Source organism: Leptonotus elevatus, chromosome 18 (assembly GCF_054856555.1).
Source record: "Leptonotus elevatus isolate MCC_2025b chromosome 18, RoL_Lele_1.0, whole genome shotgun sequence".
In the NCBI taxonomy this organism is placed as follows: domain Eukaryota; kingdom Metazoa; phylum Chordata; class Actinopteri; order Syngnathiformes; family Syngnathidae; genus Leptonotus; species Leptonotus elevatus.
This window is the reverse complement of record NC_141256.1, coordinates 3,046,696-3,064,123: the sequence shown is the minus strand read 5'-3', so window position 1 is coordinate 3,064,123 and position 17,428 is coordinate 3,046,696. Positions and strand designations below refer to the sequence as shown.

General features: G+C 39.1%; 3 protein-coding genes and 1 pseudogene across 10 annotated transcripts in view; 2 read left to right on the top strand and 2 right to left on the bottom strand.

The window, feature by feature from the left end:
- fynb (FYN proto-oncogene, Src family tyrosine kinase b) overlaps positions 1–901 on the bottom strand; it is a 79,289-nt gene extending 78,388 nt beyond the window's left edge. For all 3 annotated transcript variants that reach the window (XM_086060507.1, XM_086060505.1, XM_086060506.1), the window contains exon 1: positions 746–901. The gene's annotated coding sequence lies outside the window, so the exon portion shown is untranslated. The remainder of the gene's footprint in view (positions 1–745) is intronic.
- Positions 902–2,035: 1,134 nt separating this feature from the next.
- Positions 2,036–3,871, top strand: LOC147158267 (uncharacterized; annotated as a pseudogene).
- A 1,129-nt stretch (positions 3,872–5,000) lies between these two features.
- LOC147158266 (uncharacterized) lies at positions 5,001–13,474 on the bottom strand. 6 transcript variants are annotated; one of them, XM_086060567.1, is made up of 11 exons: positions 13,236–13,474; positions 11,679–11,855; positions 9,937–10,067; positions 9,282–9,466; positions 8,581–8,671; positions 8,309–8,497; positions 8,050–8,162; positions 7,586–7,827; positions 7,313–7,472; positions 5,791–5,914; positions 5,001–5,616 (listed from the first exon to the last, which is right to left on the bottom strand). In XM_086060567.1, the coding sequence occupies exons 3-11, from the start codon at positions 10,029–10,031 to the stop codon at positions 5,580–5,582; spliced, it is 1,236 nt and encodes a 411-aa protein (XP_085916693.1). In that variant the 5' UTR covers positions 10,032–10,067; positions 11,679–11,855; positions 13,236–13,474; the 3' UTR covers positions 5,001–5,579. The 6 variants fall into 6 exon arrangements, with proteins under 6 accessions (XP_085916693.1, XP_085916697.1, XP_085916694.1 ...); XM_086060571.1 differs by having other exon boundaries at positions 9,345–9,466; XM_086060568.1 differs by lacking the exon at positions 13,236–13,474 and adding an exon at positions 12,517–12,627.
- Position 13,475: 1 nt separating this feature from the next.
- Positions 13,476–17,396, top strand: rpl7l1 (ribosomal protein L7-like 1). The gene is made up of 6 exons (XM_086060573.1): positions 13,476–13,608; positions 14,077–14,185; positions 16,119–16,282; positions 16,367–16,504; positions 16,580–16,701; positions 16,789–17,396. The coding sequence occupies exons 1-6, from the start codon at positions 13,595–13,597 to the stop codon at positions 16,995–16,997; spliced, it is 756 nt and encodes a 251-aa protein (XP_085916699.1). The 5' UTR covers positions 13,476–13,594; the 3' UTR covers positions 16,998–17,396.
- The last annotated feature ends 32 nt before the right edge of the window (positions 17,397–17,428 follow it).

Sequence of the window (17,428 nt, the reverse complement as noted above, 5' to 3'; positions counted from 1 at the left end):
ATCATGCCCTGAAAAACAATAAGTGAACTGATTATCATGCCCATCCCTACTGAAGACAGTGCTTCCTACCACTTTTCCGACACTTTCACCCTTAAGAATTAAATGTGCAAAGACAGTTCTTCCCAACCATCCACTAGAAAACAGAAGACCCCCAAACAAACCGTATAAGACATTCACTTTCATCAAAACTTAACCTCGTTTTCTTGTCTTTCTTAGATACAAAAGAAGTGAAAAGCATCCCTCAACAGTGCGTTGTCTGCGAGGTTGTGTCCTTCATATGACTCCACTAGGCATCAATAGGGGATGCTGATGATGCTGAAGAAGGCTTTTGAAGGTGGGAGGCATGGTAAACAACGGAGCCGGGCGTAAAATAAATAAATAAATAAGTCTAAAAGCAAAACACGTTACGGACCTGATCGTAAAAAAAACTAAATGGTCATTTGGGGCAAATATCACTGTTATATCTATACGACTAATTAACTTCGTTTGCGGTAGGTTCATCCCACTTTCAACGACCAAACCTAAACTGGTGTATATTTATTTGTCGCTCAACACACATGGTGCATCACATTTAAACAAACCTTAGCAAAACATTATTATAGTAAAGTAAGCGCTAGGCGAGAGGTATATCTATCGTTATGAACACAAAATAAATAAAAACTAGACAGTTGCAGTAATTCATTGGCTAATGCATTCACTGGAGTAAACGACTACGAGGCGAAATAAATTAAATGATAAATCTTACCCGTTTAAAGTGCACTTAATAATCCGTAGCACTATTATTCCATTGGCGTTCTGATGGAATTACAGAAGTGCAATAAAGGCTGCTGCTGTTGTGTCCATCAAATCGCAGCTCTTCTTGTCGTCGCCACTGTGTGTGATGGCGTTAGCTCTGCAGGGCCACAATGTAACTACTGCTGCCTTCACGAACTGTGGGATTTATTATATTTAACGCAGAAATTTAATAACACATGGGTTCATGAACGCTACATGATATGTGTGCTACATTTATATATTTGTTAATTTTTACGGTTTTGAATAATTTTTAATTGTCTTTCTATAGTTATCAGAACGACAGTATAAAACAAGGTTTACATCAAACACATAGTGCTGTGAATGCTTTGACCATGAGCTAAATCATGCCAAAATTCGTTGTGAAATAGCATAGAAGCGTTAATAATGATAATTTCTTCACGTTCAAGTTTTCTGATGTTAATTGTTTTTAATTAAACTCGGTGTCTGATGAATACATTTTTTTATTCTAAGAATCCGTATTTTACAGAGTACCCGAATGTGCCATTTTTGTTGATTGACAGTACGAATGGCGTATCAGACTGCGCCAGCCTGCCTACACGTGGAAAGCGAAGTCAAGCCGATTGTGCATTACGGAAAGACACGATTATGTTGGCCACCTTAAAAAAAAAAGCTTCAAAAACACAAGGATTTCAATGCTTCGAATTTTAAATAATGCTCACTCTGTTGTCACGTAGCCAGTCCACTTGGGGAGAATAGAAACTGTCTCAGTATCTGACCGCAGTAGAGGCGTGAGTGACACTTTTTTCATTCATAAATATGGTAGACTCGTAAATTGAATCTGACACCCAACTCTATTATGACTGCAAGTGTTTCGAGAGGCAGAGTGGGCTTAGTTTAAATTTGTTTTTTGTCAAATCATTCAAATCCCCACTCATCTCACCATCACTGCAGAAAAAGTCCGTGGCTAAAGGAGGACACCTGCTGGCTGTTAAATATCATTGCAGGCGATTTATATACAATATTATTGTGGTTATTGCGGTATGTAGTATAGTGTATTATTTATACCTTAATAAGCAGAAAATATACGATACCTTTAACATATACAGTTAATAAAGTACTGTGAAAATGAGTCATATGAAAATCAGACTGAAAGTGTTGTGAATGTGATGTTGCCTACTTGCCTTGGAGGTAGGAAATCATTTTTATTTAAATGTACAGTACACATTGTGCACATCTTCTGGTTGACCTTCTCCAGGGTTTACCTCCATGTTTTGACTACATGGGACAGCTGGCTGGGAAGGTAAGTGTGAGCAAATAAAGGTGCTCCAGGCAAACATGAATCAAGCCTGTGTGGGAAAAAATGAGGGTAGAAAACATTCAACACCGGTGATCTTCACCACTAAACCAGACCCTTCGGTCACTTTCCCTGCAAGAGGTAGACCACGCTGTTCACGCCCGGCCTGCCTCTCAGCCTTGGCCAGCTTGTCAAATCAAGCAGTGAGGATCAGTAGGACACGGTCCTGTTCATAAACTACAGGTGCCAGGAAACAAACAAAAATAAATGATGGTGGTAGAAAAGTAGTTCCCTTGTGTATACGAGTTTTTCATACCACCTCACAAGATTTAATTCATTCATTCAAACCATTTGAGGTTTACCTCAACCTCTCCGTGAGTTTTGCCACTCGCAAGAACGTACATATTTGCTGTGACCACGTGATACATAAATTGTCATATTAGAAAGTATCCAGTACAAACAGAGGAGGAAGGTGGACATACTGTGTGTTCAGGAGACAAGGTGGAAAGGGAGCAAAAAAAAGTTTAGGAGCAGGGTTCAAGTTATTCTATCATGGTGTAGATAGGAAGAGAAATGGAGTAGGAGTTATCCTGAAGGAGGATTAGATGTTAGATATGTCCTGGAGGTCAAAAGCGTGTCAGACAGAGTGATGAGCCTTAAGGTAGGAATCGAAGGTGTGATGATCAATGTTGTTAGTGGGTATGCGCCACAGGTAGGATGTGAGCTGGAGGAGAAGGAAAACTTTTGGTTGGACCTTGATGAAATGATGCAGAGCATCCCTCGAAGTGAGAGTTGTCATTGGTGCAGACTTCAATCGACATGTTGGTGCAGGAAACAGAGGTGACGAGGAGGTGATGGCCAAGTTTGGTATCCAGGAGAGGAACGCAGAAGGACAGATGGTGGTTGACTTTGCAAAAAGAATGGAAAAGGTTATCGTGAATACTTTCTTCCAGAAGAGGCAGGAACATAGGGTGACCTACAAGAGTGGAGGTAGGAGTACACAGGTAGACTACATTTTGTGTGGATGGTGTAATCTGAAGGAGATCAGTGACTGCAAAGTAGAGGTAGGTGAGAGAGTAGCCAGACAGCATGGTAGTGTGTAGGATACTCAGGTGGTGAGGAAGACAAAGACGGCAAAGGCAGAGCAGAGGACAAAATGGTGGAAGCTGAAAAAGGAAGAGTGTTGTGTGACTTTCAGGAAGGAGTTGAGACAAGTTCTGGATAGTCAGGGGGTGCTTCCAGATTGGACAACTACAGCAAATGTGATCAGGGAGACAGGTAGGGCAGTCCTTGGTGTGTCATCTGGAAGGAAAGGAGATAATGAGACTTGGTGAAATGAGGAGGTGCAGAAGTGGATCCAGAGAAAGAGGTTAGCTAAGAAGAAGTGGGACACTGAGAGGACTGAAGAAAGTAAACAGGAGGACAGGGAAATGCAGCGTAGGGTGAAAGTAGAAGTGGCAAAGGCCAAAGAAGGGGCTTGCAATGAATTGTATGCTAGGTTGGACAGTAAGGAGGGAGTGACTGATCTATACAAGTTAACAAGGCAAAAAGATAGCGATGGAAAGGACGTGCAACATGTTAGGGTAATAAAGGATAGGGATGGAAGTGTGTTGACACTTGACAGATGCCAGTAGTGTGATGGGAAGATGGAAAGAGTACTTTGAAGAGTTGATGAATGAGGAAAATGAGAGCGAACGAAGAGTAGAAGAGGTGACTGTTGTGGACCAGGAAGTAGCAAAGATTAGTAAGGATGAAGTGAGAAGAGCATTGAAGAGGATGAAGATTGGAAAGGCACTTGGTCCTGATGATATACCTGTTTAGGTGCGGAAGTGTCCAGGAAAGGTAGCAGTAGAATTTTTGACTGGGTTGTTCAACAGGATCTTAGATAGTGAGAAGATACCTGAGGAATGGAGGAGAAGTGTGCTGGTGCCCATTTTAAGAACAAGGGACACGTGCAACTACAGAGGAACTACTTGTGGCAACTACAGAGGAATAAAGCTAATAAGCCACACAATGAAGCTATGGCAAAGAGTAGTTGAAGCTAGACTGAACATTTGTGAGCAGCAGTATGGTTGTATTGTAATTGTAGTTATAATTAATCTTATCTCATTAGAAGTGTGTGTTCCACCAATGCACGGCACCACACTGCCCCTAAGAGGTCAACCCACGCAGAAACAGGCTTCTTTTTTTTTTAAATTGCTATCATCATATTATTATTTTTACTTCTCATGTACAAATTTATTTTGAAGTTATATTAAATTTTCCTTTCCTCAAAATTCCAGGATACAAAGATCCAATGACTTTCATTTTTTTGGGTCATACCAACACACATTACCACAAGACATGGAGCTAAACACAATCCCCAAGTTCCCAGTTTAGTCCAGCATTTCCCAAAACTTGTGAAAATAAGATAATGGTGAAGAAATAAGGGTAATGCTTATTCACAGCTTCATTGCGGGCATCAAAAGGTGTGGAAGTAAAAGGCCTTTTAGTACTTGACAATAAATTTAAAAAAATAGAGAATAAAGTGTTCAACATGCCCAGGGTTCTAAATTAACAACTGCCAATCACTATTCATGCCACTGATAACAACCTCATGAACCATTGAACATACTGATAATAATCTAGCACTAATTAGGTTGCACACATACTGTAATTTACAAACTAAACAGCAAAATATAACTAGGTCGGGATATGGGCCAGATGTGCTCAAAATACGACCCAAATTTGCCACACACAAAAAAATAACCCTGATCGAGCTCAATATCTTTTGAAATAATGGGCCTCATGTTAAGCGGATTAGCTTGGCAGATACGGAACGACTGCGGGCCAAAACTATATCTAGCCCACATGCAATTCCCAAAAATTCTATCCTGGATTGTGGTCCAGATCTGGATCTTTAGTATCGAAAATTAGTCATTTGTACATTTCAAGGTACTGTGCTTCTTCATTACACAATGACAATGAATATTTATTTATTTTAACTTAAAGTTACATTTATTTAAAATGACAGCATTGTACAGTGAAAAAAAACAGAAAAACAAGTTGCTTTTAAACTTCTCTATGGAAGAATTTGCCCCAAAAATATATTTACAATATACTTTTTTTATTTGACCGCTGTTGTCAATGCTCTGGCAAGCCTCTGGCCAGTAGTTTTCAAACTGAATTCGGAATTCAAATTTCAATTCAAATGTCTTGCCCTCTTGTCTGCGGATATGCGCGCAAGTACGTAGGTGAAGAAGGGAGTGTACGGTTTCATTTTTCGGCCACATGTAGCAGTAGCGATTTGAACGCCAATTTGTTGATGCATTGAGCAGCTTTAAAGCCATTTAAAAAACAAAAACAGTTTTAATTTCTATTCAAATCCAGGGCATAACTTCAAATTGCCACCATATATTGATTCAGCTACTTATATGGTCGGTAACATGTCAGAAAAATATATGTAAATGATTAATCAATTATCACAAATAATAATTGATTACATTTAAAACTGATTAGTTGCCAATTAATTGTTGCGCGTCTGTTCATGTCAGTCATCAGGCTGCCATTGGTTGTGTTCTGTAGACCTAGGGAGAAGAAGGGGAAAAAAACATTTTAAATTACAAACTGTTGAATAAAAATAAAACAATTTATTTTAACTGCAACACCGTACCAGAAAAATCATGGCAATGTCATAAAATATGCGTTATAATATTTCATATGTACAACTTGATTAAAATATCCGCTTCACCAAGTGCTACCTGCTGAGCTCACGGTTCCGACGACCACCTCCTCGGTCATTTGCCAAGTTAAACCACCTGATCACATGTTTGTTGATTTCCATTTCTGTTGCTTCCTTTGCAACATGACATTGGCGTACAGCACCTATAAACAAAACGTTATAATTACATTATCATTCAAAGAGGAAGTCTACCCAGAAATAGTGATGGGACGTAATGTGCCGAGGTTTCGGAGCGCATGTCGAGGCGTGATTCATTCCGGGCAAATGACGTCACCGATGACGTATGACACTTCATGGATTCAGGAAGTGGTTCGACTTTTGCAGAGTTTCACACAGCATATGCAATGCTTCTCTGCAAAAGTTGCGTGTCAATGCATGTTTTGAGCGTTGCAAATTTGCCCGTAACACGCTTTTTTTTTTGCCGGCTGCTTATAAAAAAAAGGCATCCTCGGTTTGGCAACACTAATGGCATGACGCGTTACTTTGAAAATTCAAGTCATTTGCATTGCGAGGTGAAGTGCTTGTTGTGCGCTATTAAAGTACAACAATCAGATTTGTTAACCATTTATCTATCATAACTATCAGTACTCATAAATACAATCCCCATCACTTCAGTATCCATAAGCACAGTCCCCATGACCTCAGTTTACATGCAATCAATGCCTCATTATTTGTTTTTTTTATTATATATCCTACAGGATTACAAATTTTCACAACATGACATTACCCACACAATATTTATGAACTTATTAACAGCATGAGTGTAACACACAAGTCAAATATGTTACTCTTTTTTTAACAAACGTACAGTTCCAGCAACTTCAGCATGTTAAAAACCTAATAAAAACAATACCCCAAGTAATAATACACAAAACAAATATTACTCAATTACAGATAAATAACTAAAAATACAAATTGGCAACTAAAGCATATGTAATTGCTCCTAAAACAACACTGTTGCAAGACAGCAAAAAGGTAAAAAAAAAGTAGTTCAAATGACAGTTTTAATTTGAGCCACCGGGGGGGGGGGGGGGGGGGGTACATGAAGCCTCACGAGCAGAACTTTTTTGTGAACCAATTTGATGGAAAGCTTTGAGTGTTCAAAAGGCTTTATCTGCCCATCACTACGCAGAAAGATTCTTGATGGTAATATTGTATGCATCCCCCCGCTTGTCTAAACACATGCATTTGGAAAATTAATTAAGCAGCAAAACCCATCCGTTTTTATCCATCTTAGGGAGCGGCCATTTTGAAACAAATAATCACGGCTCCCCTGTTTTCTGAGTTTGGTCATGTGATGTCTGCAAGCTGAACTGTGATTGGTGGTTACCTCAACCCTGAGCAACTGTGATGTGATTTTCAGTTGACAGCAATTGGCAAAATGGCCGCCACGAGATGGATAAATATGGCTAGATTTTGCTTCTCAACTCATATTCCACAAACGTGATAATAATCAGAACGCTATGTTTAAACTAGTGGGGGCACATACAACATATTTTTGTTAATCATTTTTTTAACACATTTATGCAGTCTGTACTCACGTGTAATCATTGTTTTCGATACCATCTGGCTGAACGCCATCTTCCCATTTACTCCCTTCCAACAGATTTTCTTCGCCACACAGTCACTAAAAACATGTGATAGGATGTTCCATGTAACATGCTTGACGTCCTGCCCACCAATGGCACTCAGGGCATAAATCTAGAGAAATGGAAAACAATTAAGACATTCATTTTAGCCATTATAATGTCTTGAAAGAGTGAAGAGAATAACCATTTGATTGTTGTTAAAATGCCAGGACAAAAAGGTCATACCAAGTTATTTTTCTTTGAGGAGTTGTCTTTATTTTTCAGCCAATCCTCCAGGTGTTCTACCTGCTCCAGTGACCCCAAAGGAAACTGAATGTCTTCAGGTTCTTCCGTGGAGCATTGGTCATCTACCGTCTTGCCGCCACTCAGGTTATTGACCACATCAGTCAGCTGCGTCAGCTGGTGCTGCACGTTATCAAGCTGGCGCTTCATGTCTTCAGTCATTGAGAGCAGGTAAAATTCAGCAGCTGAGAAAAAGCATCACATCATCATCATTACTGGGCTTTTAGGGTTACACATACCTTCAGGACTAAATAATATGCACAAAAAAAGATGATCTCAAGAGCAATCCTAGATCTGCAACTGATAGATGTTACGTAACGTTCATTTAAAAAACTAAAACAAAACAAAAACAAGAAATACACTTGTGACGAACGGTGTGGTAAGGAAGTTCAGTCATACATACTTACCAGAGCACGGTATCTCATCTTCTCCCGATAGCCCCACTTTAAAAGATGGTCTGAAGAATTCAGTTTGTGAAGTCCAAGATGATGAGTGACGGGGAGGTGACAGTGGGCACAATCTTGGCAGACGATGAGGCAACGGCAGGCGTGATGATGGCGGACCAGGTTGATGATGGAAAAAAGAGACATGACCACTCCAATTGAAAAAAAAAATCTCGTTCTCTACTTTTGTGACAGAACAATACAAGCTTTTTATTCAATTTACCTTGGACTTGGACAATGTGCCTGTGGAGAGGACACTGGTGGTTGGGAAAGAGATGATTCCGCCTCCCGAAATGGTTGGCAAGGAGTTGGCACTTTTGTTGAAGATTTCCTAGAACATCTTGTTGAGTTGGTCTGGTTGCTTTCATGTAGGTCCTGATCACTTTCGGAATCTGTATCACCTAAGCAGTGGCTATTCATACAAAAGTAATATCCATTACCATCAAAGAAAATGTGTAGTTTTAACAGTAAAATCTCATTGCAATTGGGACATACATGGCTTTACGTTTTCTTTTCGGCCGTTGTGTTCCCGCCACCTCCTCAGCATGATCAGAATCCAGCACCTGCCACGCTGACCAATTATGATCTAAAATAAACAGTTTTAGGAAATAAACATTTGGTAAAAAATATATGTATATATGTAATGACAACAAAATTCTAATTTGTACTTAACTCATTCACTCCCAGCCATGTTCACTGAAGCAACCCCCTTCGCTCCGGGCTGTTTTACTGGATTCTGACTGATTTTGCAAGGCCCACAGAATATTGTGTTCTATTGCTATAAAAAAAAAAAAAAAAACTGGAACCTACCAAAAGAAAGATTAGTCTCTTCTTTCATTAGGAAAAAAAAAGTATATTTCTATCCATTTCCGTTTTGCAGCAATTAGCATTAGAATACTGTATAGCTAAGTTTTATCATTATTCAAAAATCTGTTTAAAACAGTGGGGAAAATAGCGTTTTGCGAGATGACCCTGGTTGATCTCTTATACTCTGCTACCACCAGCTGGCCGTTTTTGTAATAACTACCATTGCTTCGAGCATTCTCTCCAGTTCAGAGGCTGCATCAAAGTATGCTCTCGCATAAAAAAATTATAAATACGTCTTAGGGAGCATGGTAATATTTAAAATAAAACGTATTTATACGTTTTGGGGAGCAAATGAGTTAAAGGTCACATTATAAATACAAAACATTTACCACGTGTCTTTTGATTCCTGACATCATGTTTTGACCGGCTTGGATGCTCTTCTAATTTCATACCTCTGTTGATTTTATCATCATTTTTATATGGTGGCCAATGTGTTGAACTGTTGCTGTACCGAGACTCTGGCACCACAAACGCATCCTCCTGCTCATCCAAAGACTGGACCAAGTAAACCAACCTGCAAATGGAGAAGGGAAAAAAAACCACAATATACATTTTTTAATGCTGGCTTGACAGATGTACATATGAATCAATGAAGATTGGTCTTCATAAACCAGACTGCCCACAGCCCATTAAATGACACTGAACTACTTTTGAGCCATTTCCATAAAGACACGACAACAAAACCTCCTCTATGCTGGAGGTCCATGTTCTTTCTTGTACGTAACTTCTGACACTTTTAGACAAGTTGATTGAGTCTGATTGATGAGAGACAGAATATTCTTAGAGATATGAGCTACTACACAATGGAAGATTATAAATGCCTGCATCCAGAGAGTCAAGTGTTAGCATTCATATCATGTTGAGAAATGTTGGTGTCCATGTCAATATTTGTTGATTTGTCCCTCCCACCCAAAAAAGTTCTCATTACAAAAGTCTTTCATCACTGTTTGTCTAGTGTAATTCTCAGAATTGGCAGCCAAATACCTGTTGTTGCTATCACGAATTTCCTGTAGCGTTCTCTCGAGGTCTCTTTGTGTCCGTCTTCTAAAAGTGGACTTTGAAACAATCCTTGCTTCCATTTTGCGTTGTTACTTCAGCAGTATGGACAGGAACGACTGTTGAATGATAAGGAGAAAGGGGTAGGTGTATACAATGTTTTATATATAACACTGACAATTTTCTATACTGCACTATTTAGTGCATTCATGCTTTAAACAGAGCTACTGGCCTGTAGAAAGCCACTCCAATGGTTCCTGACAGCACACACGTAGGTAACGTGTGTGCTGTCAGGAACCATTTCAATGGGATTAATGCATTACCGTGTTATTGTAGTTTATTGTGCAAAGTAAAAACAATTCATACTGTTAAGTTGCACAATTACTCTAACCGCAATTAATAAATGATGTAATAATAAAAAACCCTTTAGGCCTACTTCACATGCCCAGTCAGCCAGAAAAGAAAGAAGAACCCTAAAAGCCGCCTTCTCACGGCTAGCGTATCCAATGACACACAAATCAATTTCCGGTTAATGATGGGATTTTCGGCTCTTTTGGGTGATCCGGTTCATTTGGATCGGCTCAGTGAAAAGAGACGGCTCTTTTTGGCTCTCAAACAGCTCTTTTAACTTTAGCTTTTCTTTTAAATATTTACGACAAGTTTAGCATACATTTTGATGAATGACTTGGTGAACTAAGTATTACACTCTAATGACTGCAGATAGCAACAATTATCACGCAAAGAAAATTATTTTTGTTTATTTTATTGAAGTGAAAAAGGCTACAAACAATAAATAAGCAACAAAATTAAAACTTCAATCAACAACAACCAAAATAACACAAATAGTGAGTAGTAATTTAAGTGCAACAGCAGCAGCAGCGAACAAAACAAACATTATAGGCTACTCTCCAGGTCCAGGATAAAAGACTCTGACTGGCAGAGACGCGGAGCACGTGCTCCACGTGTAGTACACTCACTGCATGCCCTCGCCCCCTTCCCTTTCTATTCCCGTCTCTCCCTCTCTGAGCAACGCAGCTAAACCTCGTTTCAGACACGTGAAAAGGTGAGAGCGACATAGGAAGAGAGAGAGAGAGCGAGGGAAAATGACGGAGCCAGCTTTTAAGGGAGGGAGCTGGCTCTCATCGTTCACTTCAAAGAGCCGGCTCTTTGTACTGGCTCGTCATCACTATTTCCGGTCCCGTACTAGCGTTGTCAAAGGTCCAGACATGTCCAGCATTGCCCCACAGGCCTACACAGCGCCGTAACACCTTTAAAGGAACTGTCCAACGTTTTGACTCAGAAATAAACACTTCTTAAATACATGATGTTTAAACATGAACTCATTCTCAATCTACACCTCTGGTCTTATGTTAATGTCTTAATGTGTGGTGGTGATTTTTTTCCTTAACCGCCCCCAGCCTGTATTTTTCAATTTTGTGTTTGTTTTGCCAGTAGCGGGACGTTCAGTGTGTACAGACAGTTGTTTACTCTCCAGCCAATCGCAGAGTGGGGGGCGGTGGGGGTGTCACTGTAGGCAGATGGGATGTTGAGTTGAGTGACTCAAATTAAAAAATTAAAAATAAAAACTACAGTGGAACTTCGGAGTTCGAACATCTCGGAACTCGTACAATTCGGACTTCAACCAAAAAATCTGAGCAAAAAATGCCCTGGAGTTTGAACTCATTTTCGGAGTTTGAACACCCAAGCAAAGCAAGCTAAGCCGAACATACCTTGAAAACGGGTAAACGAGTGAAGCCGAGCAATGACGAATGCTCATGTTGCAGTAGTTGAGATGATGCACTGCTCATTTTCAGTCAGATAGTGAATACTCCCGGAGGTGCTCCATACTTGCGAGTGCATGTTGATTTTTCCACAAAAATTTTCTACGCCAAAAAAGACAACAGTACCTGTGGAAGCAAAGAAAAACATACAGTGCTACGAACCACAGTGGCATTAGGAAGGAGATTATCGCGCAGTTGTAACTACCGTGACTACTTCTGTACTGAATGCTGGAACGGGGACCCCCCTTAGCTGTTCAATAACATGCCTGACGTTAAACAACGCACGCAAGGACCGCTTAGTAGTCTAACAATATGCCCAATGTAAAATACGGTAAGGTATTTTTATTGTTTAAATACTGTACTGTATTGTAAATGTAAAAACCATAAATATAAATTTAAATAGGAATTTTCTGTTTTTGGAGCTTGGGAACGGATTAATTGCATTTACATTATTTCCTATGGGGGGGAAAAAATCGGAGGTTGAACAATTCGGACTATGAAGATTTCGCAGGAACGAATTTATGTTCAAACTCCGAGGTACCACTGTATACCACAACAAAAAGTGCAGCGGGTAATGCACGGTCGAAAACGAGAATAATAATCTTGGCTTGGCATTTACCCGCTTCCGAGCTCTGCTTGCTATTCGACAGGTAAGTGCCAAACAGAAAATATAATGTTGGCTTGCTGATTTAGCGCCATGCTAGGTTAAGTCATTTTGAACTATTATCCCTGTCAGTGATCGCCGGTGCACAGTCTCGGATCAATAATGTGACCATTTGCAAGATACCTCGTCACTCACTCCGGTCAGAGGCAAGGGGCGTGAACGTTGAGCTCGTATGGGTTGAACCATGGGAGGGGTCCGTTTTGAATTGTTTGTTTTATGCACGTTTATGTAATTCCGGGTAAACGCATCAAAGGTGGAGCGCCCGTGAGGGAGTGCAATTGAGTGTAACTTTGAAATTGGCAAAATGTTACAACATTTTAAAAAAAAATCACTGAGAGGTTTATTTCTTGATGGCAAGAACAGTTTCAAGCCATTGAAGCAATCTCCCACGTACTGACGCTGACCCGGAAGTACATAAATGCTCATTCAATGTTGCGTTCCCTCGCTAAAAAATAAAAGAAAATCAAGCGGAACGTTTCTGCAAGGGAATGCAAAGATGCTTTTCCCCCCATGTTGCTCCGTATACAAGTCTCGAGTTAGCGTTGTGTGAATTCTGTAACGAAATACTGAAATAAAAGCCTTTATTATTCGTTCGTTTTCAACAGTCTAATGCACTGATAAAATTAACACTGATGTTCCCAACGAGGATATAACGTTTGTAATTTAAACCACAAAAAGACCTATGTTAACGGGAACCATCATAACTTCATTCAGCCAGACATAGCTGAGGAGAAATATGCTTCATCGTCTGTAATTTAAAATAACGTTTTCAAACAAAATTAGCAGTAGATCGAATGAAAGAAAAAACATTCCTATAAAAGAGCAAAGACTAAATCAGTTACTTTCAATATTTGCCACGTCTGCTCGATGCTCGGCATCAATTAGGATACGTTGGCTCCCGCTGACCGTGTGCGACTGCATCGACTAGTATTTTGTACTACTTTTCTTCTTCTTCTTCTTCTTCTTCTTCTTCTGCTTCTTCTGCTTCTTCTGCTTCTTCTTCTTCTTCTTCTTATTCCATTTCCGATAGACTGGGCACGACATGTGCATTACTACCCCTCACCGGTCTTAATTTTTTTACTTTTACTCCGATAGCCTAGAGGGCGATATTGCCTCTCTTTCCTTGCGACCTGGCCAAATGAGGCGAGAAAGAAGAAAGCCGTAGAAGAAGAGTGGCTCGAATTCGTTAAAGGTTTCCAACATGGCAGAATCAGAGTACGTATTGAGTTTATTTACATCGTATACCATCTGCCTCTGTTTGTTCATATCATAGTGTTGGTTTGACTTGCTTTGATTAATATGACTCCTCTGTACATGTTACTGTTTGTATTTCAAACATTGCTTTGTTAGAAAATAAGTTTTGAATTAATGCAATGTCACATGTTTGGACGCCTTCCCATTTTTGGGCGAAATGTCAGCGTGTGTAATGTACAGTAACTGCTAGAATGTATATGGTTTGAAATGTAGTTGTTAGTCGGAAATAATTTGGTGATAATACTTGGGCTAGTCTGGTAGCCAAGCAACGTAAAGCTACATTGATAGTACAGTACTGTATAGGAAATCAAATATGTTTTTCTGACTTTGACAGTTTTGAATCAATCAAATGCTAGCCAGTGAATATTTTGAGAATTTAAGTGATTACATGTATTTATTTCTCGGTCTCTTTCCCCCTTCTTCTCTCAGATCACAGAAAGTGATCAAGTTGGTCCCAGAGTATCTTTTGAAAAAGAGGAAAGCGTATCAGGCCATTAAAGCCACACAAGCTAAGCAGGCACTTCTTGAAAAGAGAAAGGTGAGTATGTGATTTGATTTTGTCTTTGTAATCGTGCTGATAACCCTCTGTTAAATCCATACAATCAAGGTGCTAACTAATCTACATTGTAGACAAGTGGTAGACTGTGCTTTTGGCACCTACCTGGGCCTTCCTTTGGGACATATCTGACAAAGGCCCCCATGTAGAAAAAAAAAACTGCATCATCCACAATACACTAAATTGCATAAGTGTGTTTTTAAGCACATTTACAAAAAAGCTGAATACTGTTCCATCAGAGGGAACTTCTATCTCTTGACGTCACTTCCACAAAACGTCACACAAGCACAGCTGTGCACACACATTATTTTTTTTATTCAATAATAAATAAAGTTGAGTTTAATATTTCACTGATTGTGTTTACATGGGACCTTAACTTTAGTAAAAAGCAGAAGTGGGCACTTGAGCCAATTGCCGTCAATGACGATGCCCGTGTTGCGCTGAGTGCTTCCGTATTTTCGGTGAATGCTTTATGACACGAAACCTCGCAAAAATACATGGAATGAGAAGAACCGTCAACGAACATAAACCTGCGTCAGTCTGTGCTCAGTGTGTATATTTTTTATTACGCTTCGCATCGTTGTGCACTCACTGAAAGGTGGGCAGCCATTGACGGGAATTGACGGAAGTAAAAAGCATGTGTAAAAAAACAATATATATATATATATATTTGGCTTAATAGCCACCACGATACATCAAATTATCCATCAGCCAAAATATATCTAGGACAAACATGATTGCTTCATATTGTGTTTGACAAGAAACATACACTATATTGCCAAAACTATTTGGTTTAATATGATGATGAACAGCTTCTGCGCTTCTGGGAAGGCTTTCAACAAGGTTTAGAAGTTTGTTTATGGGATTTTATTTTTTATTTTTTACCATTCTCCAAGAGGCACATTTATGAAGTCACACCTCACAATGCTGTTTTTTTTATTTCTTTATTTATATTTTTACTGCGCTTGGCAGAATCCATTGCGAACCCATTCATTGTGTATGTGAGAGAGAGGGCCGGATCAATAAAGAATCTTTTTAGGCCAATGCAGATTCTGAAATTTTTTGCAGAATAAAATTCAGATAACCCATTAATCAGCTGATCAATTAAAAAATGTAGAACGCATAAGATTATGGAAAACCAAAATTAAAAATAAATAAATGACTAAAAGTGAAAATAAAAATGGATCTAAAAAATATAATTCAAAAATTAATTACAACAAATAAATATAAATGGACTATATATATATATATATATATATATATATATATATCCATAAATAAAATAAAAAACGAGATTCAAAAAATAAATATGAAAATAAATGTTGAACTAAATGTATAAATAGAATCAAATATCAATCAATAAATAAAAATGCTGTGCTCTCACATTTATTTTGTGCTCGGATGCTCTGTCATTATTAGTTTTGGTCCGCCATACAAGATAGCTTCATTTGTTCCCTTAACGCTTACAACAATAAAGATATGACTTACAGGCAGAACAACTGTTTTACAATACTTTGTTTTTAGTATTTGTTTATCTTTAAAAACAAGGAGCAAAAATGGGAAAAGTAACCTTTTTTTGCGGCGGGAATGTAAGAATTTTGTTATTTTTGTCTTTTGTTGTGATGTGTAAGAACAAAAGAAAGAAAATAAAAGCGTTGATAAATTTGGCAGATTAAATCTGCCATCTGATTAATCGGTTGGGCTCCAGTGAGGCGGAACCACCACGGAATGCGTGGCAGCCATTTGGTCAAGCCGCTTTGCATGCTTCAGTGTTCTTAAAGACACCACACCACTGTATGTATCCTGGTTAGGTGTATTTTAAATTATATTTAGTATCCACAGTTAGATAATGGTGATAACTGATAATGTTTGATTTATACAGGTACTAACACTTTGTGTTTTTATTTTGCTTCAGGTCTGTAAAGGTGCACCGTTAAAGTTCAAGCGCTTGGAAGACTTTTTGAAGGACAGCCATAAGAAACATCGCGATGATACTCGAATACGTCGATTCACAGAGAGGCTGCCCGCCCCGATGCCTCCTGCAAAGTATAAATTAGCCTTTGCAGTCCGCATTAGAGAGTAAGTATGACAATTCAAAATTAAAAGTTGTTTTACCATAACACTAATTTAAGACAGCACAATGTTCTACTATTTTAATTTTAGAATTAAAGGTGTCAGTCCGAAAGTGATTAAGGTTATCCAGATGTTGAGGCTGAGAAAAATCTTCAGTGGTGCTTTTGTCAGAATCGGCAAGAGCTCTCTCACCATGTTGAAGATGGTTGAGCCCTATGTGGCCTGGGGGTGAGTGTTAAGTCACTGCAATTCATCAATTGTGTGGGTTATTTTCGCATCAACAACTTCCTGTTTACCAAATAGATATCCAAATTTAAAGTCTGTGCGTGAGCTCATTCTGAAGAGGGGACAGACAAAGGTGAGGGCAAAGGCGAGGGCAAAGGCGGTTCCGCTAACAGATAACACCTTCATTGAAGAACGCATGGGTACGCTTTCTTAACTTCAAATCTGAAAATAATTTGACACCAGTACCTATTGTGCAGATATAAACTGACTTTGACCTTGATTTGTAGGTAAACATGGCATCATCTGCTTGGAGGACTTGATTCATGAGGTTTACTCGGTTGGCAAGGCCTTCCGGGAAGTCAACAACTTCCTGATGCCTTTCAAGCTATCAGTGGCCCGTCATGCTGCTAGGGACAAGGCGGGGCTCCTCAAGGACCTTGGAAACCCTGGATTTCGTGGCACAGACATTAACACCATCATCAGGAAACAGAACTGAGGAAAAATACACAAGATGGACATTCATCAGCAACCTAAAGGAGGATAACATATTGAGGGACAAATAACAAAATGAGCGAGTCTTTTCCATTTTGCTATTGTATGTGCTTGTATTTGAAATGATGTGCCACTAGTGGGAGCTGTTCTCTTTAGAAGTGGTGCATCTGTTGACTTGTAATATATTGTACTGTGTGTGTATATAAGGCTGAATGAGCCTAATTTTGGTAAGTTTGTTGGGTTGTTGTACATTCATTGAAGGGCATCGGTCAACGCGCAGCCCATTCATAGATAGCAAGACTGCTTTCATGATAAATGATACAATGAAGTGTAGTTTTGAAACATTTACAATGACATAATAAAATTGAAGTGATTGGTTGCCATTAAACAAGGCGAAATTGTAGTAGTGTTCTGTCTTCGATGTACAGTAACTGG